The sequence below is a fragment of the Podarcis vaucheri genome (genome assembly GCF_965113315.1).
Source record: "Podarcis vaucheri genome assembly, chromosome: 17".
Classification (NCBI taxonomy): Eukaryota; Metazoa; Chordata; class Lepidosauria; order Squamata; family Lacertidae; genus Podarcis; species Podarcis vaucheri.
The window spans coordinates 1077581-1105219 of record NC_138755.1 but is presented as its reverse complement, the minus strand read 5'-3'; the positions used below and the strand labels follow the sequence as shown (position 1 = coordinate 1105219).

At 46.5% G+C, this 27639-nt stretch overlaps 1 protein-coding gene across 2 annotated transcripts in view; it reads right to left on the bottom strand.

Annotated features, from left to right (window-relative positions):
- Nucleotides 1-75: 75 nt before the first annotated feature.
- UBA1 (ubiquitin like modifier activating enzyme 1) overlaps nt 76-27639 on the bottom strand; it is a 66916-nt gene continuing 39352 nt past the window's right edge. For both annotated transcript variants that reach the window (XM_082205789.1, XM_082205788.1), the window contains exons 2-26: nt 25793-25909; nt 24458-24516; nt 24085-24253; nt 23852-23986; nt 20845-20951; nt 20511-20601; nt 20131-20263; nt 18918-19015; nt 18401-18547; nt 16756-16932; nt 16329-16436; nt 15927-16007; nt 15690-15845; nt 15178-15343; nt 14248-14444; nt 13820-13884; nt 12102-12297; nt 11938-12012; nt 10869-11058; nt 9357-9445; nt 9020-9112; nt 8718-8909; nt 1019-1120; nt 819-919; nt 76-733 (exon numbers count right to left, since the gene is read on the bottom strand). In XM_082205789.1, coding sequence (XP_082061915.1) covers nt 598-733; nt 819-919; nt 1019-1120; nt 8718-8909; nt 9020-9112; nt 9357-9445; nt 10869-11058; nt 11938-12012; nt 12102-12297; nt 13820-13884; nt 14248-14444; nt 15178-15343; nt 15690-15845; nt 15927-16007; nt 16329-16436; nt 16756-16932; nt 18401-18547; nt 18918-19015; nt 20131-20263; nt 20511-20601; nt 20845-20951; nt 23852-23986; nt 24085-24253; nt 24458-24516; nt 25793-25909 — 3180 coding nt within the window. In that variant the 3' untranslated portion in view covers nt 76-597. The remainder of the gene's footprint in view (nt 734-818; nt 920-1018; nt 1121-8717; nt 8910-9019; nt 9113-9356; nt 9446-10868; nt 11059-11937; nt 12013-12101; nt 12298-13819; nt 13885-14247; nt 14445-15177; nt 15344-15689; nt 15846-15926; nt 16008-16328; nt 16437-16755; nt 16933-18400; nt 18548-18917; nt 19016-20130; nt 20264-20510; nt 20602-20844; nt 20952-23851; nt 23987-24084; nt 24254-24457; nt 24517-25792; nt 25910-27639) is intronic.

Here is a 27639-nt window from a genome sequence, read left to right as displayed (position 1 = left end):
ACAATGGTCACAGTTCCAAGTTACATGCAACCAACAATCCCTCTTGAGTTCCTTGGTTGAGCAATAAAGGACCACTGGCTTTTGCAAACGTTTATTGACTCATTTACTTCTCTTACCAGTTCTGACCTACGCTCTCGGCCCATCGCATCCTCTCCCCCCAAAGCCAGCCAGGGCAAGGCCTCCCAGTGCTCAGAAGACGACGAGGGGGCATTTCCTGTTACAAGCCCCCTCTCCAGAATAGAATGAGGGAGGGAGCAGCCTCCACTACCAGAGAGTGGTGGAGGGGGGAGGTGGTGGTGGTGCAGGAGCCAAAACACAACACGACTAACATTGAAGGACCGGGGGGGGGGGGTTAAGGCGCCTCAAAAACATGACATAACTGCAAGGAATGGGAGGGTGGGGCCACAGGAGTGGAGCATTTCCCAAGCCCTGGTGGTGACAAAAACAACCGGGGGGCGGGGAAGGAATCCTAAAAGGGTATAAACATTATTTCATGTTTTGAGTCACTTTAACAGTGAAGGGTGAGGAAGGGAGGCGGACCCTTCCCTGCACTAACAGTCCGTGGCAGGCAGGTGGTTGGTGCTAGCAAAGGAGCCCCTAGCGGATGGTGTAACGCACGTAGGGCACCTCTGTGTCATCCCCATTGTCGTCATTACAGCACAGCTCAAAGACGAGGGCCTTCACATGGCGACCAATCTTCTTCTTTGAGACTCTGGTGACAATCTCAGTCATCCTATGGGAGAGGACAATGGTCAGAGAAAGCGTGGGCTGAAGTTGTCCACCTTTGTTTAGCCTAAGCACAGCCAAATGATACATACGCCTGGTCATGCCGCTCTTTCAGCTTGGCTGGTTGCATAAAGAAGGAGTACAGCATAGAGACTCCCTGGGACAGCATTGTGATCTCCAGTTTGTGCTCCTTCTGCGTAAGACAAGAAGTATTTCACTTCCATTACTAAAAAATGTCTGCAACTGCTAAGCTACTTTGACAGGGAACGGCTCTGGACTCCCCAGCTCTTACCTGGAAATAGGCCAGGAACTCACGCAGGGTCATCTCCTGTCCATCAGCCTGGATGCCCTGCACCTCAAAACGGTCCCACAAAGTCCACTCAGTGTTGTAGTACTGAAGAGAGGGGACCAAAAACATAGATTTTGGGAATTACAGACATTAAACCAGAAAAAGTTTCCTTCATGTTCCTAGGATCCTGTCTCTACAGCTGAGCCTCCGCAATCAGGCCCTCCACAGGAAGATCACTTGTCTGCATGACGGGACATACGTATGTGCCCACTTCTCTTACCCCATACAAAAAAAGGGATTCTGCACCTGCAGTCAGGTATTATTTCTGAAGAGTGGGCATGGACACTCACCTGTTCCAGTCTGTTCCAGTTTTCTAACGTTGGATACAGTAATAAAAAAATTCCCAGGGCCTCCCCGCCTATGTAACACCCCCTAAACATGGTGAAGTGACAGTAATAGAAACTAGTATATAAAAAAGAAAAAATCTGAAATGTTGAGCTGCAAGAAGTTTTAAAAATATTATTGTACTTGGAAGTGCAGCCACACAGAAGCTCTTTGGAATTTTGAGGTCCTCTCCCCTAGCATGGAAGACGAAGAGCAGACTCCATTTGAGGATCTCTCCCTCATTACAGTCGATCAGGTATATGAAGACGAGCAGCAAAGTCAGTCCTCAGGGAATGTGCAGGTGACCTTGGAACGGACAGCTCACAGAAGAACCCCGACCAAACCCAAGAGGAGGCGTGTAGTGGTGATAGGGGATTCCCTACTGAGGGGAACAGAAGCAGTGATCTGTGGGCCTGACAAGATGTCTCGGGAAGTGTGCTGTCTCCCCGGGGCTAAGATCCAAGATGTAACTGAACGACTGTAAGGAATCATAAAACCCACTGACGAATACCCCTTCCTCTTGGTTCATGTGGGAACCAATGACACTGCAAGCAATAGCCTCCAGAAGATCAAAAGAGACTACGAGGCTCTCGGCAGGAAATTGAAGCAACTAAATGCACAAATTGTCATCTCGTCTGTCCTCCCAGTTGAACGACGTGGCCCAGGGAGAGAGGGGAAAATAGTGGAAGTGAACAGCTGGCTTCGCAAATGGTGTAAACAGGAACGGTTTGGATTCTTAGATCATGGACTGCAGTTTCTTGAAGATGGACTTCTGGCAAGTGATGGGCTGCACCTCACAACGGTTGGGAGAAATGTTTTTGCCAAAAATCTCAGAAACCTCATCAGGAGGGCTTTAAACTGACTAATGTGGGGGAGGGAGACAGTGCTCCTGAAGGTAGGAGTCTATCAATTAATGAAGATGATCATCCAAATGTCATAGACCAAATGGAGCAAACAGCACGCGGACCTAGTGGTGGGAGGAAAAAATCCTTAAATAAGAGACACGGGGGAATGATTAATGGACTTCAATGTCTCTACACTAATGCGCAAAGCATGGGAAATAAACAAGATGAGCTTGAGCTCTTGGTACAGCAAACTAAATATGACATAATAGGCATCACTGAAACCTGGTGGGATAAGTCCCACGATTGGAATGTAATAATGGGGGGATACAATCTATTTCAGAGAAACAGACCAGACAAGAAAGGAGGAGGAGTGGCGTTATATGTCAGGGATGTGTATACCTGTGAAGAGATCCAAGATTTAGAACCTCAAAGCCAAAGTGAGAGCATTTGGGTCAAAATTAAGGGAGAGAAGAATAACAGAGACCTCATTGTGGGAGTTTACTATAGATCCCCAAGCCAAACGGAGGACATAGATGATGCCTTCCTGGAACAGATGGCCAAGCATGCAAAAGGAAGGGAGATAGTAGTAATGGGGGACTTCAATTACCCGGATATTTGTTGGACGTCAAACTCAGCCAAGAGCATAAGGTCAAACAGATTCCTCACTGGCCTTGCAGACAACTTCATTGTCCAGAAAGTGGGAGAAGCAACAAGAGGAACAGCCATTTTAGATCTGGTCCTAACCAATGTTGATGACCTGGTTAGTGGGGTAGATGTGGAAGGATCATTAGGCGCGAGTGATCATGCTCTTCTGAAGTTTACTATACAGCGGAAAGGAGCAGCCAAGCATACTAGGACTCAATTTCTTGACTTTAAGAAAGCCGACTTCATAAAACTTAGGGAAGTGCTGGGTGAGATCCCATGGACAACAATACTAAAAGGAAAGGGAGTTCATGATGGCTGGGAGTTTGTTAAGAGGGAGATAGTAAAAGCACAACGACAGGCAATACCAATGAGACGGAAACGTGGAAGGTGCCTAAAGAAGCCAGGGTGGCTATCTAAAGAACTTTTAACTGAATTAAGATTAAAAAAGGATGTGTACAAAAAATGGAAAAGGGGGGAAACCACCAAAGAGGAATTCAAACAAATAGCCAGCACGTGTAGACACAAAGTCAGAAAAGCTAAAGCACAGAATGAACTCAGGCTTGCTAGAGAGGTTAAAAGCAACAAAAAAGGCTTTTATGGGTATGTTCGTAGCAAAAGGAAGAACAAAGAAACAGTGGGGTCACTCAGAGGAGAAGATGGTGAAATGCAAACAGGGGACACAGAAAGGGCTGAACTCCTCAATGCCTTCTTTGCCTCAGTCTTCTCCGATAAAGAAAACAATGCCCGACCTGAAGAATTTGGAGCAAATGATTCAGCAAAGGAAACACAGCCCAGAATAACTAAGGAGATAGTACAAGAATATTTGGCTAGTTTAGATGTATTCAAGTCTCCAGGGCCAGATGAACTGCATCCAAGAGTATTAAAAGAACTGGCAGATGTGATCTCAGAACCACTGGCAGTCATCTTTGAGAATTCCTGGAGAACAGGCGAAGTCCCGGCAGACTGGAGGAGGGCAAATGTTGTCCCTATTTTCAAAAAGGGGAAAAGAGAGGACCCAAATAATTACCGCCCAGTCAGTCTGACATCAATACCAGGGAAGATTCTGGAACAGATCATTAAGCAAACAGTCTGTGAGCACCTAGAAAGGAATGCTGTGATCACCAATAGTCAGCAAGGCATTTGACAAGGTGCCCCATGATATTCTTGTAAAGAAGCTGGTAAAATGCGGTCTTGACTATGCTACCACTCAGTGGATTTGTAACTGGCTGACTGCCCGAACCCAAAGGGTGCTCATCAATGGTTCCTCTTCATCCTGGAGAACAGTGACTAGTGGGGTGCCACAGGGTTCTGTCTTGGGCCCGGTCTTATTCAACATCTTTATCAACGACTTGGATGATGGACTCAAGGGCATCCTGATCAAATTTGCAGATGACACCAAACTGGGAGGGGTGGCTAACACCCCAGAGGACAGGATCACACTTCAAAACTACCTTGACAGATTAGAGAACTGGGCCAAAACAAACAAGATGAATTTTAACAGGGAGAAATGTAAAGTATTGCACTTGGGCAAAAAAAATGAGAGGCACAAATACAAGATGGGTGACACCTGGCTTGAGAGCAGTACATGTGAAAAGGATCTAGGAGTCTTGGTTGACCACAAACTTGACATGAGCCAACAGTGTGACGCGGCAGCTAAAAAAGCCAATGCAATTCTGGGCTGCATCAATAGGAGTATAGCATCTAGATCAAGGGAAGTAATAGTGCCACTGTATTCTGCTCTGGTCAGACCACACCTGGAGTACTGTGTCCAGTTCTGGGCACCACAATTCAAGAAGGACACTGACAAACTGGAACGTGTCCAGAGGAGGGCAACCAAAATGGTCAAAGGCCTGGAAACGATGCCTTATGAGGAACGGCTAAGGGAGCTGGGCATGTTTAGCCTGGAGAAGAGGAGGTTAAGGGGTGATATGATAGCCATGTTCAAATATATAAAAGGATGTCACATAGAGGAGGGAGAAAGGTTGTTTTCTGCTGCTCCAGAGAAGCGGACACGGAGCAATGGATCCAAACTACAAGAAAGAAGATTCCACCTAAACATTCGGAAGAACTTCCTGACAGTAAGAGCTGTTCGACAGTGGAATTTGCTGCCAAGGAGTGTGGTGGAGTCTCCTACTTTGGAGGTCTTTAAGCAGAGGCTTGACAACCATATGTCAGGAGTGCTCTGATGGTGTTTCCTGCTTGGCAGGGGGTTGGACTCGATGGCCCTTGTGGTCTCTTCCAACTCTATGATTCTATGATTCTATGAATTTCACCTGAGTGCTGAAGGGCTTCAGCTGGTGTTAGTTTTCCTTCCCCACCTCCCAAGTTCCTACAGCAGTAGTTCTCAAACTTTTTTCACTGGGCCACACTTTCAGAATATGCTCATGACACACTGAATATTTGATTGATAAAGAATATGTTGGGGGGGGGGAAGAAACTCCTCCTAGCAGTGCCTGATTTATAACACAGAACACGACTACTTTGTAAAACCATTGTATAAAGCAATGCAGCTACAGAAGAGCACAAATTCTTCCCAAAATATAAACATAAACGAGCCTTTTACACTTTTACCGTAAGAATGTATACAAACTCAATTAGAGGTGTGAGCTTGTTTTTGTTGGGTAATCTCATTTCTATTAGGTCTAATTTGAGATGGCACTGTGGGTTAAACCACAGAGCCTAGGGCTTGCCGATCAGAAGGTTGGCAGTTCGAATCTCCGCGACAGGGTGAGCTCCTGTTGCTCGGCTCCTGCTTCTGCCAACCTAGCAGTTCGAAAGCACGTCCAAGTGCGGACTTCCGGGTTAGCGCCTCTAGCAATGGCGGATTTCCTCTGATCGGGAGGAATCCGCTCCGTGGAAATCAGGGTCTGGACCGCCACGGCGAGGAGGAGACCCATTAAAAACCACAGGCGGGAGAAGCCTGTGGACGTGGGATTCGGCTGGCACCTTTTGTGCCTCCCCTACTCGCGGGGAAACCTGGTTTCGGGGTTCCAGAGCAACGTGGGGTGAGTGGCGCAGTGCTTTGAATCGACTGCTTTTTTCACGGAGTGAAGCCGCATTGCTGTTGCCGGAGAGCGCTGACTTTTTCCTGTGGACAATTGGATTTTAAACAACTACCCGTGAGTAGAACGGAAAATTGGATCTTTAAACATTGTAATTTGGCATCGAAATGGGAAGGTTCCAAACAGGAAGTCCGCCTTCCCCTTTTGTAAATAGATTGAAGCAAAGACGTGGCAAACTAAAGTCTGGAAAGCCTTTTGTAAAGGATTAAATCTCCATCGGTTAAAACTACTACCCCCTCCCCTTGGAAGCAGGAGAAGAGGGGGGAAGTTTTAGACTGCCTAAGCCTGCAGGAGAGAGTGAAGGAAGATAAATTACCACCGTCTTGAACCTGGGAACGGACTGTCAGTAAGATCGACTTTTTGGGAAAGTTCATTGACTGTGAATAACATATGCTGACAGATAGCTAAATAAGAGAAATATATTGTTTCCATTGTTTCCTTTTGCACTTGAAAAGGAGCAAATGTAACTGAAAACTGAACTAACTTTGTTGCTGGATATTTTTTTAAAAGGATGGTTACAATAGAAATTGTTTCCTCTAGAGGGAGTTTTTGAAACTGTTGCAGGAGTGGAGCTGGGGAATTTTCCAGCTGTAGAGATTAAAGACCGTGAGAAACAGAGATTGACCTTGGACAAGAATGTTGACAGAAGAAGCCCTAGTGATTGCATTTTGCAAGACAAGTGCTTTATTGGAACAGCTTCATAAGAAGATGGATGTGATGACTACTAAAATTGACAATATGGGACAAAAAATGACTGAGTTGGGACTAAAAGTGAATACTTATACAGATATAACCCAGGATTTGATTCAGGAATCTGTTTTGACACTGCAAGTTGTGGAGAAGGAGAAGGAGAAAGTTGTTGTTGAACCCCAAGTAATTCAAGTGAATAAAGCCTCGGCCTTACAGAGGCAATTTAATGAACATAAGCTGTTGCCCTTTACGAATGAATCCAGAGAAAGCCAGGGGGATGGACTCCCGCTTGGATTGGAGAAGGAAAGTTGGATAGATCCCCTTATGCAGGTTTGGGATCTGGATTTGGGTCAGGGGGAGATTGGAGATGTGGGGGCCTTTAGCTTTGGAGGGACTTTGAAACACGCTCTGAAATATTGTTTGGACTTTAGTTCTGACTATGGAGAATGGGCTGACCTGTCGAGAAGGAACAATGACATTGCTAGGTTGGCGTTTCCCTGAGATCTACTCCTCAGTGCCAAAGGAAGGAAACTAAGAACAAGATCAGCAGAAGACAAAGCGAAGCACATGTATAGATATGAAGAAGACCTGCAGAAGGGACATGGAAAAGAGTTAAGAGCCTCGGATAAGATCACCAGGTTGATGGACCATATGGAATTGATAGAAAGAACTGACAGAATCCGAGTCCAGGGAGAAGAGACGGTGAAAGAAGATTGGAAAAAAGTTTTAAAATATTATTTAGAGAAATATTGTTAAATTAATGAGTGTTAGAAAAATTATTGGAATGAAATTATATGGCTTTAGTAAAAATGTTATAAGGAATTAAGTATATATAAGTTTTAGGATTTTAATGGTAAGATAAGATTAAAATAAAGTAAGACAACTGAATGACAGAAAATAGTGAAAGATGGAAAGGATTTGCTGAAATAATTAATAACTAGAATACAAAAAAGGGAGGTGTGAGGAGGTTGATGAAATAAGTCAATGAAAGATAAAGACATGTAAATATTGGAGGTGTTTTTAAATTGTTTTTGTTTGGATGTATTGTGGTTTTTTTGGTCTTTTTTCTTTTTTTTCTTTATATGTACTGTAACGTTTTGATTTGTATTGTTTACTTTTGCTTTATCTTTTTTACTCTGTTTTGTAATTCTTAAACTTTTAATAAATATTATTTAAAACAAAAACGAAAGCACGCCCAAGTCCAAATAGATAAATAGGTACCACTCCGGCGGGAAGGTAAACGGCATTTCCGTGCGCTGCTCTGGTTGGCCAGAAGCGGCTTAGTCATGCTGGCCACATGACCTGGAAGCTGTACGCAGGCTCCCTCAGTCAAAAAATGGAGATGACCGCCGCAACCCCAGAGTCGGCAATGACTGGACCTAATGGTCAGGGGTCCCTTTACTAATTTGAGACAAACTAACTTTCATCTCATCAACACAAAAACTTTTCTCTTTTCTGATCTTTCGTATTTGTCAGTGGTGACGATCCCTGTTCACAACAGTATGTCACGAAGAACTGTAATAGCCTATACTCTTGAAGAGAGGCATGGATGCAGTTTCTGGTTGTGTGTGTAATATTTTGCTAAACTATAGTCATACCTCGGGTGACAGGCGCTTTGAGTTGCACAATTTCAGGTTGTGCACAGCACCGAACCCGGAAGTACCGGAACGGTTTTTTCCTGGTTTCGGTGCTTGCGCATGTGCAGAAGTGCTAAATCGTGCTTTGCGCATGCACAGAAGTGCCAAACCGCAACATGTGCAGACGCGGCACTGCAGGTTGCGAACGTTGTGGGTTGCAAACGTGCTTCCCGCACGGATCACGTTCGCAACCTGAGCGTCCACAGTACAGTGAAATGCTTGAAAATTCTTTTGCTTGTCCTTGAATCATCCCGCACCATCTCCTGCCAAACCCTTTGAGAACCACTGCCCTAAGGAGACATATTCCCCCTGCTTGCAAGAGAATTTATCAATGCTTGTATTGCTAAACGGCTGGTGTCTTCTGTAAAGAAGGGGTAAAGAATGCAAGTTGGGAGGTGTGAACAAAAGAGGAGGTGCAGGGAAAAGCCACCCCACTTACCTTGTTCTTGGGGCAAGCAATGGGCTCAGAGAACCCAAAGAAAGGCAATGCCAGGTTGAGGAAGCCATTCTTGTAGGACTCCAGTTGTTTGTGGCCCTGTACCACTTTGAATAACTCCAGACACACCAAACCTACTACAGCAGCCGTCGTCGTGGCAATAGCTGGTATGATTTTCCCTGCAATCAGCTTGCTCTGAAGAGATAAAGGATGTAGGAGAGCCCACTTAAGTGCCAAGTCCACACTACTGCCCCCTCCTTCCACTGACCAGGGTTGCACTCTTCACACCCAATAGGGAAGCCAACCTTGTGCCGATCAGCAGGAGGAATATCGTAGTTCTCTGCTCGTAGGTTGGATGCAGCCACAATGAAATCCATATGGAAATTTGTGTCATCATCCTGAAATGCAAATAAAATGACAACTGAGCCCTGTGATAGTCCCACCGTACCACTTACCTCCCTAGAACCTCTTCTGGGCGCATATGTCCCAGGGAGCTGCACACTTGACTGGAGGCTTCCAGACTAGGCACCAGAAGCACTTCCACATGGCAACCTAGGGACCATTTCCAGCCAATCCCACCCTGTCAAGGAATCAGGCAGTAAAACTAGGGATTAGCCACCAAGAAATTCAACTGGTCCTTACCTTTTCAAAATCAACAGGAAACATCTTGAATTCTTGCAGTTGCTGGGAACTTGGGAGTGAGGATTTCAGCTCCTCCAGCCGTCTGTCATCTGGGAAAAAGAAAACAGGAGCCTTGGAAAAGGTTAACAACAACCTCAAGTCACCCTCCTCTTTCAGTAAACTCTGGTATCCACCGACTGACCCACCCACCCAGCAAAGTTCCCCTAACATAGTTATGCAGCCAAATTTCACCACTGATGCTTGAAGGATTCAGAGAAGCTTCATAATAATAATAATAATAATAAATTTTTATTTATATCCCGCCCTCCCCAGCCGAAGCCGGGCTCAGGGCGGCTAACAACAATCAAATAATCAGTCAAATAATCACACAATCTAAAAATATTTCATTATAAAAATTAATTAAATCAAATTGATGGCAACCAATTAAGCAAAATTCTGTGCAGGTTGCCAGAGGAGGGAGTCAGGCTGCGCCCTGACCAAAGGCCTGGCGGAACAACTCTGTCTTGCAGGCCCTGCGGAAAGATGTCAGGTCCCGCAGGGCCCTAGTCTCTTGTGACAGAGCATTCCACCAGTTTGGAGCCGCAGCCGAGAAGGCCCTGGCTCTAGTTGAGGCCAGCCTAACCTCTCTGAGGCCTGGGACCTTGAGGATGTTATTATTTGCAGACCGTAGGTTTCTCTGTGGGGCATACCAGGAGAGGCGGTCCCGTAGGTACGAGGGTCCTAGGCCGTATAGGGCTTTAAAGGTTAAAACCAGCACCTTAAACCTGATCCTGTACTCCACCGGGAGCCAGTGCAGCTGGTATAGTACCGGATGAATGTGCTCTCGCAGCGAAGACCCCATAAGGAGTCTCGCCGCGGCATTCTGCACCCACTGGAGTTTCTGGGTCAGTCTCAAGGGCACCCCCACGTAGAGCGAGTTACAATAATCCAGTCTGGAGGTGACCGTCGCATGGATCACAGTGGCTAGGTCAGGACGAGAGAGATAAGGGGCCAACTGCTTAGCTTGGCGGAGATGAAAAAATGCCGCCTTTGTTATAGCTGTAATCTGCGCCTCCATAGAGAGGGAGGTATCGAAGATTACACCCAAACTCTTAACGGCCAGTGCTGGCACTAATTGCACCCCCGCAAGAGATGGGAGTTGCCCCCTCGATCCCATATCGTCCCGCCCCAGCCAGAGGACCTCTGTCTTCGAAGGATTTAACTTCAACCGGCTCCCACGTAACCATCCAGCCACAGCTTCCAGACATCTGGTCAGTGTGTAACCCAAGAGAACTGAAACAGGTTGTTTCAGCAGGTTGTGCAGGCGTCTCCCTCGGCAGGAAGCAAAAATCCAATCTGGCACAATATTGAAGCAGGCAGAAAATACTTTATGTGATACCCCTCCGGTCTACAAATATGAAGTTGTTAGGAGGAAGAATGTTCAAATTATCTTTCTGTCATTCCCTACTTCTCTATCAAGGTAGAGGCCTCCCCACTGCAGCCCACTTCACTCTCAACTCTAGGAAGCCTTACCAACAGAGGCGTTGGCATTCTGCAGCTCCTGATCAGAGATGTGGATGCGAACACCAGACTTTGGAGTGAATTCTGGAACTTGCACCTGGCGCAGAAGCTCCACTATGGCTGCCCTGTCCCGGGTGCCTGTGATGCCGTATGTTTGTGCAAACAAGTTTGCTGCTGCCACCACATAATCCATGTGCAAGGGCTGAGGAGGCAAAGACAGAAAGTTAAGCCAGGAGCCTAGTTTACTTGAGAGTCCAGATTCTCTAAGTGATGCTCACACTCTGACCAGAAGCCATGCTTCTTTCATCTGAATCAATAATATGTAAATAAGTAATAAATACAGACAGAGAAGGGATCATGTAGAATGGTCTTAAAGACACTCTAATCCAACTTGACTACACCCACCACTACCAACTCCGTTCAGGTTTAACCCCATGGGCCCCTGAACAAGCTGCCTTATATGCCAGAGGAACTGGGATGATTTGAATAAGAGTTTCATGAAACAAATTGAACAATTCCAGCAAAGACTCAAGCTACATGCATGCTTCTATTCTGTTCAGGGTGTCTCTAGCCAAATCTGACCTGGAGGAATGTCTCTCTCTGACCTTCAAATAAGGCCATCATGAGCACAAAGCAGAAGCCATTCATCCTCTCCCACTCTGACCTGTCCTCCACCACATGTCTAACTCACGGTAGTTGAAGAGGGAGCAACTTAAGAGTGAACGTTGCTGACTGGAGTTTGCCCAGCTTTAGCAAAGCTTCTTGCTCTGCAAAGGTTTCAGCACCCAGCACTTCCTTCCCCTACACCCCATGCCCACGTGCTCCTTTCCCGTTCCAAAACTAACAGCCCAGTGTCTAAAGGAGAGTTGTAGCCTAAGTGTCTCTCCCTTTTGGCCATACTTCCAGTTTTCAACCTTTTTAAAAGAACTATGAATACCAAGACTAAATGCAGCTGCAATACGGTTAGTAAACTTTTTGAGCACAGTAGATATGACAGGAACCAGCTCTTGCCACCTCCTCCCCACTCCCACCTGTCTTCGAGTTAGCGGTGCCAGTTCTCCACCCCCATCTCAGTGCTTACATTGTTGACATCAAAAGTGAGTGGATGAGGGCATCGCTTCGGACCTGACCAGAAGAGGGTTCCTGAATTAGTTTTCTGAAAGAATACAGAGGGGATGTTATAAAGGAGAAAGCAGTTAAGAAAACCTACCCCTCCAACTGCTATAAGGACCCTCACTTGCTCACCTGGTTTGGGGGGAAGTTGTGCAGCAGCTGACGAATATTGTTACTGTACTGAGTGTGCCAATGGTTGCAAGCCCACGTCACACAGTCAGACCACAACTTGGGCCGATCAGTCACCAAACTCTTGTAGACAGCTTCCAGCACCTCCAGAGGTTGGGTGCCCGGCAGCTTCTGGGTCCGCTCCATGAATTTGGAGTCTCTGGAGAAAAATCAACACTATTACCGTATTTTTCGCTCTATTGGATGCACAGGACGCACCTAGTTTTTAGAGGGGGAAATAAAGGAAAAAAACATTACCCCCCCCCCCAGCCCCAAAGAGCAACGGACAGGCTGCGCGCTTCCTCTTTAGCCTTGAGCAGCATCTTTAGCCTTGCACAACGGGATGGATCGTGCCCGCTGTCCACTGGGGCTGGACTAGATGACTCCTGGGGTTCCCTTCCAACCCTGCAATTCTGTGACCTCGGAAGTTGTTGGGGGTCTCCACCACTGGAGGCTTTTAAGCAGCGGTTGGGGAACCTTCTGCCTGGCGTTCTTTAGCTGTGATTCCTACATTGTGAGGGGGCTAGGCTAGATGACCCTCGGGTAGCCCTCCCAACTCTATACAGTCCTACACTTCTGCAGCAGGAGATCCACAGCCACTTCACACAATGCCCACTCCCAATTTTCATTGGAGAGACATGTGGCTTCACTGTCTAGGTAGGTACCCCCCCTACCTGCCACTCTTCCCTCACCCCACTTAAGCCGAGGGAATTCCTGCCCAGAGAAGCTCCCAGGTGAGGCAAGGGTTAAGATCTACCTCTGGTAAATGGCTTTGCATCCTCCCTCTTTCCCTTTTCTCTTCTTCTTCTATGCTAGTTCCTTCTCTTGTGTTTTGTTTAATATGTTTTTATTGTATACTAAAATAAAAGCTGTGAAGTTTCCTTTTTTATAATATTCCCCCCCCCCAAACTAAAACATTAATCTAGATAAAAACACTGATCCAGAGGAAAATAAGGGGGTGGAGAAAGGACGAAAAAAGAAAAAGAGGTAGAGATAGAGAGATTTTTGAAAAGTTGGCTTCTTTAGCCTTGCGCAGCCTGCCACGGCTGGAGAGGCGCGCACGGCTAAAGAGGAAGCGCGGGCAGCAAGCGGGATGGATCGCGCTCGCTGCCTGGGCTTCCTCTTTAGCCTTGCGTAGCCTCCCGCGGCTGGAGAGATTGTGCAAGGCTTTTCTAGAGGAGGGAGAAGGGACTGACTGGCCGTGTCAGTCCCTTCTCCCTCCTGGGGAAAAGCCCGCAAGAGCCGTGCGAAGCTTGTGTGTGGCTCTTGGGGACTTTTCCTGCTTGCCTCCCCCCCTGCATTCGCTCCATAGGACGCACAGACTTTTCCCCTTAGTTTTTAAGACGGAAAAACTGCGTCCTATGGTGCAAAAAACACAGTATTATTGAAGTTGATTAAAATTCAGTATTAAAAATAGTTAAAACCAAATACCGATGAAAATGAGAACTGGCCCTGCAATTTCCATGTGTCCAGACTTCTGAAAGGTTTTGAAATGAGCAGAAACTGCAAAGCCACACCCCAACTGCCTGTTCTCCATGTTTCATATGCCTGTGTTTCATTTAGTGCACATCATTATACTTTACTGGCCAGTGCTCAATCCACTGAATCTTCTGTTGTGCAGAGCAAGGCTTTGGCTCCAACTCTGACCACTTTCAGATCCTCAAATACAGCATTTTACTCACGTGATGTACTGGTTGACATTCTCTGCGGGCTGCTTAAAAAGGCCTTCAAATTCATCACGGGCCCACTATCAAAATAAATGATAAGAAATATATGATTTCTAGGTGGAAGAGAAGATTGGAGGTTTTATAGTACACAGCAGCAGCTAGCTCACTTTGCTCCCAACACTGGTGCATAAAATTATAGTAACTAGACATAAGATTAGACATGGCAGTAAATGCTGCCTCAGCAGACAAAACCAGATGGGGACAGGATCCAGCTTCCCCTAATGAGACAAGATGCAGTTGTCACATATGGCTAACATACTGAAACGCAAGGTCCTGCAGCAAATTCATTCTGCTGAGAACCCAGGCAGCATTCTGGTTCCTAACTATTACAATACACCAACTATTGCCTTGAAAACTGCAAATGCAACCGGATACAAACTGACCTGTAAGGTGTGTTCAATGGCATTGGGAAAGTTTTTGAGCGTGCAGATTGGGATGGATTTTTCTGGAGGGTCCTGGCTGGAACTGTAGGACTCCGTAAGGAAGGGGATCACCACCTGGATGTTCCCTTTGGTCCCCAGCGTCCCTGATTCCAGCAGGGGCTTGCGGTAATAGACGCACCGACGGTCCATGTACATCCCTAGTTCAAACGAGAGGGAAAACGGTTACATGAGAAAGCAGAAAAATGCTGCCGACCAGAACAGCACGGGAATCAGACAGGAAATGGAATGTTTTCTAACGCTACTAGTTGGGAGAAAATTGTTTTCTAGGTGTTTGAAGAAATATTCTGAATTTCTCTCCCTGAAAAGGGAAGTATTATTGCAGGAATATATATCAGCTGACTATGCATATAAGATCATTTATACAAACCACTCATATTTAGAAAGTCCCATATACAGTGGTACCTCGGGTTAAGAACTTAATTCTTTCTGGAGGTCCGTTCTTACCCTGAAACTGTTCTTAACCTGAAGCACCACTTTAGCTAATGGGGCCTCCTGCTGCCACCGCTGCATGATTTCTGTTCTCAACCTGAGGTAATATTAACCCGAGGTAATGTTTCAGGGTTAGTGGAGTCTGTAACCTGAAGTATATGTAACCCGAGGTACCACTGTATAATGGGATCCACCTCGGATAATGAATGGGTTTGGTTCAGACTGTGAAGAGGCCAGGCAGTGATTGTCCTTTCCCCCTATTTAGTTATACTCCCAATACTCTCACTGCATTCTTATCCACCGCCTAGTAATGCAAGAACAATGCCAGAGAAGCCATCCTCTGTGAGGATGCCTTGCAGCTGACACCAAGGAAAATGTATCAGCTGCAAAAAGCTGTGTGCAATGCACAGGTAAGCAAGTCAACCCCTGACAGATACACACGAGCATCCACGTTGTCCAGTGCATTTGCCACTCCGTCGAGGCTCTCAAAGAAGTCATCATCATAAACACGCTCTGTGTCTGGGCCCACACGATCTTGGTGGCTTGTGATGTGGATGTTCGGGTTCATTTCCTTCACGGCTGCCGCCGCTGTATCAGATTTCATTTTCTGGGCAGACAGAAAGTCACACAATGTGGATACAGCACTACAGCTACGAGCTTCATCCCAGTGACTGTTTTTGCTCTGTATTAATGTTCAGACATAACTATGACTCGGTTTCATTATGGGTTTATTGATCAAACAAGGAATCTTGAAATTGACACAGAATGCAGTACCAGAACAAGCAGAGTTTCAGGGAAAAAGCTTAAGCAAGCACTAAGTCATATCTGCACAATCTTTTATAATGGTTGGGTTCATTGGGGCTTACGGAACAGGTACTGTGGAAGACCACAGACCTCTAAAGCGTCACTCACCCCACTCCCAGCAAAAGCAGCTGCAGATAAACAGAACTTACTGTAACATCCCAAGGCCGGAAGAGGAACTGCCGGTTGAGGTTGGATTTCTCAATTGTGTCCATGTCAGTCACAGCCACCTCTCCACCTGGCCCACACCCCAGACCTATCATAGCAAAGTTCTTCAGCAGCTCACAGCCAATGGCACCAGCACCAACCTAGGAGTGGGAAAGAGCAGAAATGTCAACAAGGTGCTTGGGATACTGACCAAGGCATAGGAAAACGGTACTAGCACTCACCAGAAAATACTTCTGCTGACTCAGCTTATCCTGCAGGTCACTGCCAAAGACAGCAATCTGCCCATCATATCGACAGTGTTTCTATAAAGAGAGAGGAAACAAAGACAGCTTTCATCTCTTCTTCTAGCCAATGCTTGATTTCTCTATTTCCTCAACCTTGTTGTGGTCCCCAAAAACAAACTCCAGCCAATGTTACAGCATATTTACTCCGGTACATATCAGATGCCAGTTTGTTTGTATGTAAAATACCACCCATAAGGTCCTGCTACCCTTAGAGCTCTCACTTTTCATCAGAACAGTGCAGAAATTTAAACATGTTCCTTATCCGGGGCTTAAACCTTACTACCTCAAATGAACTTCCCTCCTACTCTTGGCATGCATCTCAAACCCCACAGTGCTTACAGGGGTACAGTTCTCCTCAGTCAGGGCATCCTTGTTTTCCTCAGGGAGGCACTCCAGTGCATCAAAGTACAACCACTGTGTAACAGGCATGAATTTGCCTGAACAAGCCTGAAAGAGAGTGAGGAAAGAGGAAGACAGTCATATCTTATGCCATGGTCATTTGGCTTTTTTACAAAGAGGCCGGTGTCCCATTTAAGGACATGAGCTGGGTTGACACTGCATGCCAAACTCATTAACCTTGGTCTCTCTATTACTGAGGCAAAGATTTTGCTGTTCTAAATAGTCAAATACAAAGCTCCTGGTTGAAGAAGAAATTGATGATGATAGGAAACGCAAAACTACAAATTATTTCTGAAGAGAACCCAGAACCTGAGCTCCTAGCCAACTTCCCCAATATCTGGGGAGAATTCCTGGAGCCTGGCATTACCTTCATGACTTCCTGTGCAGCCAGTCCTCCAACAAAGGCATTGACAGGAGCCAAGTTTCCAGTAGCTTGGAAGGCCAGTTCTTTGATGACATCCTCATTCAGCTGCTCTTGTCTTAGTGAGGGTGCCGCTTGCTCATTCAAATCCTTGACCAAAGCTAGAACCTCACTGGCATCTGCCTGAAAAGGAAGGGAGAGAAGTCAGACATAGGCTAGGAAAAACCCCTAATGTTCAGTTAGATTGCAGGATCATTCAGGCATGCAGAGATTTGACAAAGATAATGGAATGGAACTACAATAAATACATCTAATCCCCTTGCAAAGTTTCTGGCAATACTTTTGAAACTGATATAATAGTATCTGCAGGAGACTCAAGAACTGAAGTACAGCCTTTGCCCTGTGCTGTTGCCCAGCTCTCACACATACCTATTAAACAAGGATTGTAGGTATTTAACCCCACAGAGTTTCAGGGAAGAGTTAGAAGTTTCCAGTTTCTCAGAGGGAGAAAGCATTCCCCAAGGGGGGAAGGGGAGCAGTGAATCTAACAGAAGAGAGCAACAGGAACAACAGGGAGGAACCGGCTGTTCCCAGGAAACGCAATGGTTCAGTTCTAGCTCAGATTGGGAGGAGGGGAGATACAAGCCAGCTCTAGCCAGGAGGGTAGGAAAAAGAGCAGGAAAGCGAAGGGAAGGGCACCTTCAACATTTTGAGAATGGCTGGTCACCGAGAAGCAGAGCTCAGAAGGTATCTGAAAGAAGTGACTCTGAGGAATAATAGTTAAGAACCGTTTATAAGATTGTTTTGTTAATACGCAATAAAAAGTTATAAAAGACAAGAAGCGTTTGTGTGGTGATCTGAAGAGGACAACGACCAGTCCTGGCACAGAGGCACAGGCAGTTTTGAATAAGTTATAGAGCACAAAGTACCCCCCCATAACTTCTTGCCCTTCCACTTGAGTAATAAAGCCAGAATGATGCAAACAACTAAAAATGATAAAATCACACGTGTAGAATTGTATTTTTCTGGATGCACAATTCACATCGACAGGGTTCACAACTAAACATGCACACACTTAAACCCCAACAACATTACATACAACAATGATCACATCTTCTTTCCCATATACCACTCATTTCCATTTCCACTCCCTGCCTGAACAATACCTTTTGGAAAATAAATAGCAACTGTGCAAAAACTGAAAGGGTCGGGGCCAAACTAGACACTCTGAGTCTTGCATTTGAAGTGCAAGTAGTGCCCACAGGAGCTTTTCTCCCAATGCAAGTAACAGCTTTGGGTGTACAATCAGGAGCCCAAATGAAGGAGGAAAGCAACAAACTCCTCTCCATCTGCTGCAGTCAGGATAATTATCAACCTCAAACAAATGCTATTTTCATTTTTAATGGTGAAAAGGTGAATTTAACATGACACAACAAGTTTGGCCCTCAGCTTCAAAATGAAGCAAAATTGAGTTGCCTGATATGTCAGATTTTTTACATAAAATGCTATCTGCACTAATGTTCTCAGGAGGAAAGTTCTGCTTATTACAAAACTTGTGGCTTCTGTGGCTAGTATGAGCAGCTGCAGCTATAGAGAACTTCAAATCATGGAGATAAAGGTACCACATTACTACCAAGAAGGAACAACCTACCTGATTACGGGGCTTGGGGAAACGATCATGCTTCTTGCGAAACTCGTGCAAGGCCTGGAATCCCAAGTGCAACTGACCTGGTCGGTCAAACTTGCCAAAGTCAGTAATGATGAACTCTGGCTCCAGCAGAGAAGTGCGCAGAGATTTCTGGAAGAGAAGAGTGAGAAAGTGTGCCCTGATAAGCAGATGAATATTCTCTCTGAACATGGAGACACCTGCTTTATCCAATATAAACAGTGGAACTTCAATACTGCCACATTCACTGCAGTTGTAGGTTAAACATTCCAGAACCCTAGATAGGAACATTCACTACAATTGGGGCAGCACTATCAATCCAGTGAAATGGGAAGTGCGTAAGATCACTTCATGGCTCCAATTTTCTATGGCCAAGGGGAGAGTCGATAGCTCCAGATCATGATGCCTCCCAAGGAATGGCACATGTGGCCCAAAGGGGACCAGGCTGTTCCAGCACAAGAGCACTGCAAAAAAGCCAGAGTCTGTCAGCAACAACACTTACAAAGCTAATCTTATTTGGCATCTTGACCTGGGTGACAATACCACCACGTATATAGTCTGAAAAGTTGGAGGTGTCGCCAATGCTGAATGTGTAGGGGCCTGAAAGAGAAAGAGAGAGAACACATGTTTTTGTCAGTCTCATACGAGAAATCAAACTAGGAATAAAACGGTATTTGGGTCAGGGCCCCCAGCAACCATGTCAAAATGTTATTATTAGTACAACTATTTATTACCTGCCCTTCACCCTAAGGTCCCAGGGCAGATTACAACATTAACACACAATATTAGAATCACAGAGTTGGAAGAGACCACAAGGGCCATCGAGTCCAACCCCCCGCCAAGCAGGAAACACAGTTAAAACAGCTTACCATCACAAAAATAAAGTGGACCCAAAAAATATACACTACTGGTATCAAAAGCAAAGCGGCACGCCTTCAGCATTCTCCAAAAGCTGTACAATGAAGGTGCCAGATGCACCTCTGTGGAGAGGGAGTTCCACAGCTGAGGGGCTGCCACAGAGAAGGCCCTCTCCTGAGCTGTCACTCATCTTGAGCCTCTGAGTGTAGAAGAACTACCGAGAGGGCCAGCTCTGCCAATATTGCAATTGGGGGACACTCTATAATAAAAGTATGGAAGAGATCTTTCAATCCTTTTAATAGGATTAAATTATAATTTGGGGAAGGAGAGAAGTGTTATGTCTCCATATACCAGAGGAAACAGGAAAAAAGGAGACATGAACAGGTTGTGAAATGAATTTTATTCTATGCCTATGTGTAAAGGGGTTGATACGGTTTTGAGTGAAGGGAATGGTGTGCTCTCAGGTGTAAGACAGTAGGAGGAGACTTAAATTGCAGGATTGTTTTAGGGATGGAATGCTTGAGAATGGAAATGTTTGTTGATTTAGGGATTGATAGGCTGTGTCTAGGTTAGAAAAGGGCTCTTAGGAAGACAATCATGAAGGCGGACAAGAGAGAGGATGGTCATTTTTTGTTTCTGGCATGTTTAATCTATTGTAACCCTCTTAGGGTATATGGGGACAGAGCAGGCTAAAATTCCAAATAATTAAAGTAAATGCTAGAACACCACTGAAAGGCATTAATATCTACCCAGGTAGTTTTGCCAGACACTTAGAGAGCCTAAAACCCCAGCAAGCATCCAATTCAAGTGACATCCAAGACTTGCTCTGCTTAGTCAAGGCACCAACAGGGTCTCACCAAGCACTTTGATTTCCACTGGTTCACAATTGTTGAGCTCCTTCATGCCTTCAACTTCAGTGAAGGAAACGAAGTCGCCAGTCTCAAAACCGTGCCGAGCTTCATCCAGACAGGTTACCTCTCCAGGGCACCCCTGTACAGAAATAAGGGAATCACAGAACTGTAGAGTTGGAAGGGACCCTGGGGAGCATTTAGCCCTATGCAGGAATGTCAGGTAAAGCATCCATTAAAGCTGGCCATCCAACTTCTGCATAAAAACCTCCAAGGACGTCCACTGTCGAAATCAATGCAAGACATTGCAGGAGGCAATGCATATAAGGAAGACTGCACATCTCCATTACAGGAAATAGTTGTGGCTTCCGGCCTCAGGAAGGAATTACCTTGGTAATCATGGAGACCATGGCGCTGAGCGGCTGCTCCCCATTAGTGTCTGTCACAACCATGTCATCACCAAAGTCACAGAACAACTGGCTGTAAGGAAAAGGAAACAGGGTGAGGGGCCAATAGTGCCATTTCCACTGCAACCCAACTCTCAGTGCTGTCACTGATGCAACAATACCCTAAGCAGTAAGGCTGAGCTGGACATGTTATTGGCTATAAAGACTGGAACTCTCAAAGCTGCCCATGTTAGACAGGATGGAGAGCCCAGCCAAAGGACACGGTCAAGAGTTGCTATAGCAAAGATAAAAGAACAGAGCTGGAATTACATCTTACCCAAAAAGGCCCTTTGTATCGGCCACGACCAGCTTGATGTCTTTGCCATGGCAGAAGTCACCTATGCGCAGCTGCTCCTCCAAGGGACAGTTAGTGAGCACAATCACCTGCAGAAGGGACAAAAGATCCTTCTAAGTGCTACTCTAGGCAACAAACACTCTGCCGCTGTTGGTAACACCACAGATCTTGAGCTCTGTACCGGCTCATTCTTAGAGTGAAGTTTAGCAGAACAGGAAGGCTAAACAACAAGAGGGCTTTTCTCCACAACACTGCTTTTTCCACTCTGTTCTATGGCACAGAGAATTAAGAAGCTCTGCTTTCAATAATATTACTTTTCTTAGAATCTCTCACCAGTGAATTCCTGTGGCTAGCTGGCTCTTAAAGCTATATGCACCCACAGGATTAGACTGACTGCAGCAGAAAACATGGAAACGTATACATAAAAGCAGCAGCAGTTATGCCTAGAGCTCTAAAGTAAGCAGTGCAGCCCCTGCCTCTTCACAAGGATTTGTATTAGGACTTGTGTTATCTAAGATTGCTAAACGATCCGGAGTCAAGGAAACAGTAGTAATAATAATAATAATAATAATAATAATAATAATAATAATAATTTTTTATTTATACCCCGCCCTCCCCAGCCAAGGCCGGGCTCAGAGCGGCTTACAAGCAATAATAAAAACAAGATGAATGATTACAACTTAAAAACAAAAATAAAATACAACATTAAAATAATGGAACATTAAAATATTAAAATGTAGCCTCATTGCAGGAGAAGGAAAAGAAAAAAGAAAATGGGGGGGAGGGAATCAAATTGGCTCCTAGCCAAAGGCCAGGCGGAACAACTCTGTCTTACAGGCCCTGCGGAAAGAAATCAGATCCTGCAGGGCCCTGGTCTCATGAGAAAGAGCGTTCCACCAAGTTGGGGCCAGTGCTGAAAAGGCCCTGGCTCTGGTTGAAGCCAATCTAACTTCCTTAGGGCCTGGGACCACTAGGGTGTTGTTATTTATGGACCTTGAGGCTCTCCGTGGGGCATACCAGGCAAGGCGGTCCCGTAGGTACGAGGGTCCTAGGCCGTGAAGGGCTTTAAAGGTCAAAAGCAGCACCTTAAATCTGACCCTGTACTCCACCGGGAGCCAGTGCAGCTTGTAAAGCACTGGATGAATATGCTCCCATGGCAGAGACCCCGTGAGGAGCCTCGCTGCAGCATTCTCTACCCGCTGGAGTTTCTGGGACAGCTTCAAGGGCAGCCCCGCATAGAGCGAATTACAGTAGTCAAGCCTGGAGATGACTGTCGCATGGATCACTGTGGCTAGGTCGGGGCGGGAAAGGTAAGGGACCAACTGCTTGATGCGGTGAAGGTGGAAAAATGTCGCCTTGGCTGTTGCTGTAACTTGCGCCTCCATGGAAAGGGAGGCGTCAAGGATTACACCCAAACTCTTAACGGAAGGCAATGGCACTAACTGGGCCCCCTCAAGAGAAGGGAGTTGGTCCCTCATCCCCATACCATCCCGACCCAGCCATAGGACCTCTGTCTTCGAAGGATTTAGTTTCAATCGGCTCCCACGAAACCATCCAGCCACAGCTTCCAAGCATCTGGTCAGTGTGTCCGGGGCCGAGTCAGTGTGGCCATCCATCAGCAGATAGAGCTGAGTGTCATCAGCATATTGGTGACAGCCCAGCCCAAAGCTCCGGATAATCTGGGCAAGGGGGCGCATAAAGATGTTAAAAAGCATCGGGGAGAGAATTGCGCCCTGCGGCACTCCACACACCAAGGAGTGGCGTGACGACATTTCCCTCCCTAGTGCCACCCTCTGTCCCCGACCAGAGATAAAAGAGCACCACCAGTTACGGGCTATGCCCTGTATCCCCACGTCTGCGAGGCGATGGTCCAGAAGATCATGATCGACCATGTCAAAGGCTGCTGACAAATCTAAAAGGATCAGCAGCCCTGACCCGCCTCGATCCAGTTGTCTACGGATATCATCTCTTAGGGCAACCAGAGCCGTCTCCGTCCCAAAACCAGGACGGAAACCGGACTGAAATGGATCTAATGTCGATGTTTCCTCCAGAAACCTACCAAGCTGTTCAGCAACCGCTCTCTCAATTACCTTACCCAGGTATGGAAGATTTGAAACTGGGCGGTAATTGGATAGGTCTAAAGGATCTAATGACGTTTTCTTTAAGAGTGGACGCACCACTGCTTCCTTCAGTTCCCCTGGGAATGTCCCCGTGTCAAGGGACAAATTGATAATTTCAACCAGGGGGGTCCGCGCAACATCTGGACACTCCCTAATCAGCCAAGACGGGCACGGATCAAGGAGGCAGGTGGTGGGCCTACCAACTTGGAGGAATCTATCCACATCAGTAGGGAGTATCCGATCGAAATGGTCCAACACTGAACCTGAAGTCAGTCGAGGAGCCTCCAGTTCAGTTACTGTATCTAAATTGGCAGGGAGGTCACGGCGGAGCAACAGGACTTTCTCCGCAAAAAAGCTTGCGAATGCCTCACAGCTGTGGGTCGAATTTGTGCTTAAATTTGGTTGTCCTCCTAACAGTGAGGGAACCTGGCCTCCAAATGACAAACAGTTCATGATGGCCAAGTTCCAAGCAGACTAAAGAGATTCAAAACGGCTCTCCGCAAGCTACATGAGCAAATGGAGAGGAAGATGACATTCGGTATACGTACAAATGAGATGCATGTCACATTGTTAGCCCTGATAATTAAATGGAACCTTAATGTATGGGGCAATACCATTTGGAATGTTAGATGGTGGAGACAAAGTATCACAACCACTATTGTTATACTGAATTGTCCTCTGAAACTCCAGAAGCACCTTGCTGTCCACTGCTGAAGACAAAATTCTAGACTAGATGGACCCTTGATCTGTTCAAAAGTAATTATTATATCCTGCTAATCTAACCCTCCTCTCTTCTGAAAACCAAGCCGACATTTCCCCTATGAAGAGAAAACCAGTTATCAATAAGCTGCCATCCTGCTTTACAGTACCTGGAAGTTGCTAAGGAAGTCCTCACTGAGGGGCCCAGTGTAAGAAGTAACAGGTACATAGGAGTTCAGCTCAGCTAGTCGAGGCTGGGATACTTCAGCTCGATTCTTTCCAAGGTCCTCCTCACGCAGGTAGAACTGGAGAGTGAGGGGAAAGAGTATGAAATGTATGGAGCAGTATGCCTACCAGAAGGAACACACTTTAGGCCATTTAGGTAAATGCAGGAGGACTCTACCTGGGAAGAGAGGTCAGACCACTCAGCCACACCCTGATCATGGATTGTGACAGATTTCACTCCTCCCAAGATGATGTTCTTGGCAATCTCCACACCCAGTCCTCGCAGGCCAGACACCAGAATGTTGGCATTCTGCATTCGTTTCATGGCCTCATGGCCCAGTACATATCTGCTCAGAACAAAGGGTGGAGGGAAGAATCCCAAAGGGTTAATTTCAGAGCCTTGCCTTCCCAACCAAAACCCGAGGCATCTTGCCCCGAAACTGCTGCCTCTCAGCAGCAGAAAAACAGCTGAACATCAACAGCCACAGAAGAATAGCACCACAACTCCTTTTGTAGTGGTGGACCCCAACCCCCGCCTTTCTGGTACTTACAGCTGCCTTGAGTACAGACCCTCATCAATGTCCGTTTCATTTCCATTCTTGGCCATACCCTGGAAAAAAGAAAGGAAAGAGGGTGATCGCTAGCAGAACTTGCACCAACACAGTGTTTTCCTCTCAAGCTATTTGACTGTACCACAGAATAAGTGGAATACTGAGTAGTACAAAATGCAATGACTACTGAAGCTTTTTGGAAATCAAAGCATTCTTTTTTAAAAAAATACATGCATTTCCAGGCCTCTTGGTTGCTGACAAAAACTTAACATGCACAGTCTGTTTCTAAAGGGAACAGCTAAGGCTGCCCATGGTCAGGAAGCAGAGTTGCAAACCCATCCACCCTTTCAACTATTTTGTAGCATTTGACAATATTGGCCGTCTAATATTTGACATTCAGCAAATGGGACTAAGCTATATATATGCCTATGCATTCAATTCACATAATCTTATCCCAATAATGGAATTTCCAGCTGTATAGTTTGAGGCCTTTCCAGCTCAAATCAAGACCTGAGCCAGAATTAGGAATGAAGGCAGCTGTAAGTCATGCAGCTGGTGCCTTTATTCTCCAAATGACCTGCTGAATAAGGAGAAGGGTTCTCTTGCTGGTTGCCTGCTACTTGCACACATTATGGTAGGGCAGGAGAGCCTAATCTACACAAAAGCCTGAGGCTTAAGGCTGTAATGCTGGGCTATTGAGCATAACTGAAGGCTCCAAACAGTTGGTAGAAGCAGGATGTTTGGCTAGTTAATACTGATTTCCAATATATTCAGAGACAGTCCCAACCAGCTATTACATTTTATAGGAGTGTTGAGTTCTTGTGCTGATTTTACGATAGCTGCCTTGAACATCTGCTTGCAGATAACAAGGTTCCCAGCAACTCCCACTGAGATCTACAAAGGGGAGGAAGGTGGGGATGACTGCACTGCCAAGGCTGCAAGAGGTCTGTGAGCAAAATTCTGGGGCATGTCTAGTTTGCATCTAAAGGATATCCCTGAGGCTGCCCTTTTGTTTTCTCTTGTGTAATGGTCACCTCAGAGGAAAAGGTAAATTACTGCTGCACCAAGAAACTACAGTAGTCAAATCTTTCTCACCCTCAGCCCTGACAGGGTGGCCCACCCGCCACCCAAAAGATGGTGCAGACCTACACTGTGCAAATGCTGCAGAAGTTCCTGGTGACAAACAGACCCTTTTTCTGTTCCACCCATCATGGCAACAAACCCTTTACTAATATCAAGACTGTGGGGTCTGACCTAGTTTCTCCTTGGAACAGATACTAAAGTTTCCCCACTAAGAATCAGGATGTAAGAAATGGGCTCAACACAAAGTCTTACGTTGGCAGGCGCCTCGCGCAGATCAGTCTGTACGGATTTGCCAGAGGAGCAGTTTGAACCCGTCTTCGTCTCCGAATCAGACAAGCGACGCTTCTTGGACAACGGCGAGCTGGACATCTGAATGCAGTAAAGGGGAAAATACAACTTGTTAAGAATACAAGGCTTGGTCTATAGCCTGCAAGGCACAAAGTCCCTTGATTGTGATGGCTTCTGGCAGCAGAATTCTGGCTCTGCCCAAATATACAAGACTGTCATCTCATGTGAAGCAGGGGTGAGAGGAAGCAAAACCTTTTGACTCTTGCAATGAATGGGTCATAAAAAGTGAAGGTCCCCTCGATGTTAGTCCTAAACAGGTCTCTGCTGCCAAATGGGACACGCAGCTCCTTCATCTGAAGGACTGATACCATGGGCCTTTTAGGCTACGCAAAGGAGGCTATTCCATTGGAGGTACTCACTAGTATGTCCTAACAGTTAATATGATGTTGCAGCACTCACAGATTTCCCAAAGTGTTGACTTAGGAAGTTCGGTGCTACCAAATGTCTTGTAAAGGTAAAGGTACCCCTGCCCGTACGGGCCAGTCCTGACCGACTCTGGGGTTGCGTGCTCATCTCGCTTAAGAGGCTGGGAGCCAGCGCTGTCCGAAGACACTTCCGGGTCACGTGGCCAACGTGACGAAGCTGCTCTGGCAAGCCAGCACCAGCGCAGCGCACGGAAACGCTGTTTACCTTCCCGCTATAAAGCGGTCCCTATTTATCTACTTGCACTTAGGGGTGCTTTCGAACTGCTAGGAGGGCAGGAGCTGGGACCGAACGACGGGAGCTCACCCCGCCGCGGGGGTTCAAACCGCAGACCATACGATCAGCAAGTCCTAGGCACTGAGGTTTTACCCACAGCGCCACCCGCGTCCCTCCAAATGTCCTGTATTGTCAACATAAAAAGACCCCCCTATTGCCTGCTGTTACTGAGAAGGAAATCTTAGACCAGGCATGTCCAAAGTCCAGCCCGGGGGCCAAATCCGGCCCGCTGGTCAATTTATTCCGCCCCCCAAGCAATTATGAGAAATGAATCTGTTGCGGTCCCTGAGCACCTGCTGCTCATCTTGTTCTGCCCAGCAGCCAACGCTCCACCAAAGCCATTTCTCTTCACCAGGGAAATGGTGTTGCGGGCTTGTCATGGAGCTCTCCCCTGTGTCACTCCTTTGGTTGACCAATCTGGTCAGCCGGGGGCATGGCCTAACCCCATTTAAGCAGAGTGCAGAGGATCTTGCCGCTTTCTCTTCAGCATTGATGGAGAGCTGCACCTCTCCAGCATCGACCCTCGCTGGACGCTCCTGGGAGCGGGTAATGTGTGCCCGTGTGAGTGGTGGAGGAAACAGCTGACGGGCGGGAAGATCACATGGGGGGGGCGCTTGGGGCAGCATCACGTTCTCCTACCTCCCCCCTCCCTTCCATGGCTCCCCTGTGAGAGTTAAAAGTGAGGGCAGGGGAGAAGAACCACGTAGATTGCCTTGAACTCCCTGGAGACAGGTGGAACAAAAATGGGAAGATAGGTGGATGGATAATGCTAGCTGCTGCTGCTGGATGTTGTAGTCTCCATCACCTGGGGTACCAGGTTGACAAAGGCTGCTGTAGAGTCTCAGGAGTTGAAGCAGCCCAGGAAAGGAGATGCCACTAATAATGGACAGCTTGTTTCTTTGAACTTTGACCACAGACACTGTTCTATTCTGTCTCCTAAACACTGAAGTGTAAATGTAAGCTCAACCCAATAACCCTAACCCAATAATTTTACAGGGGAGCAATCCTTAAAAAAGCTCAACAACTTTGACCGGCCCTCACGCATGTTCACT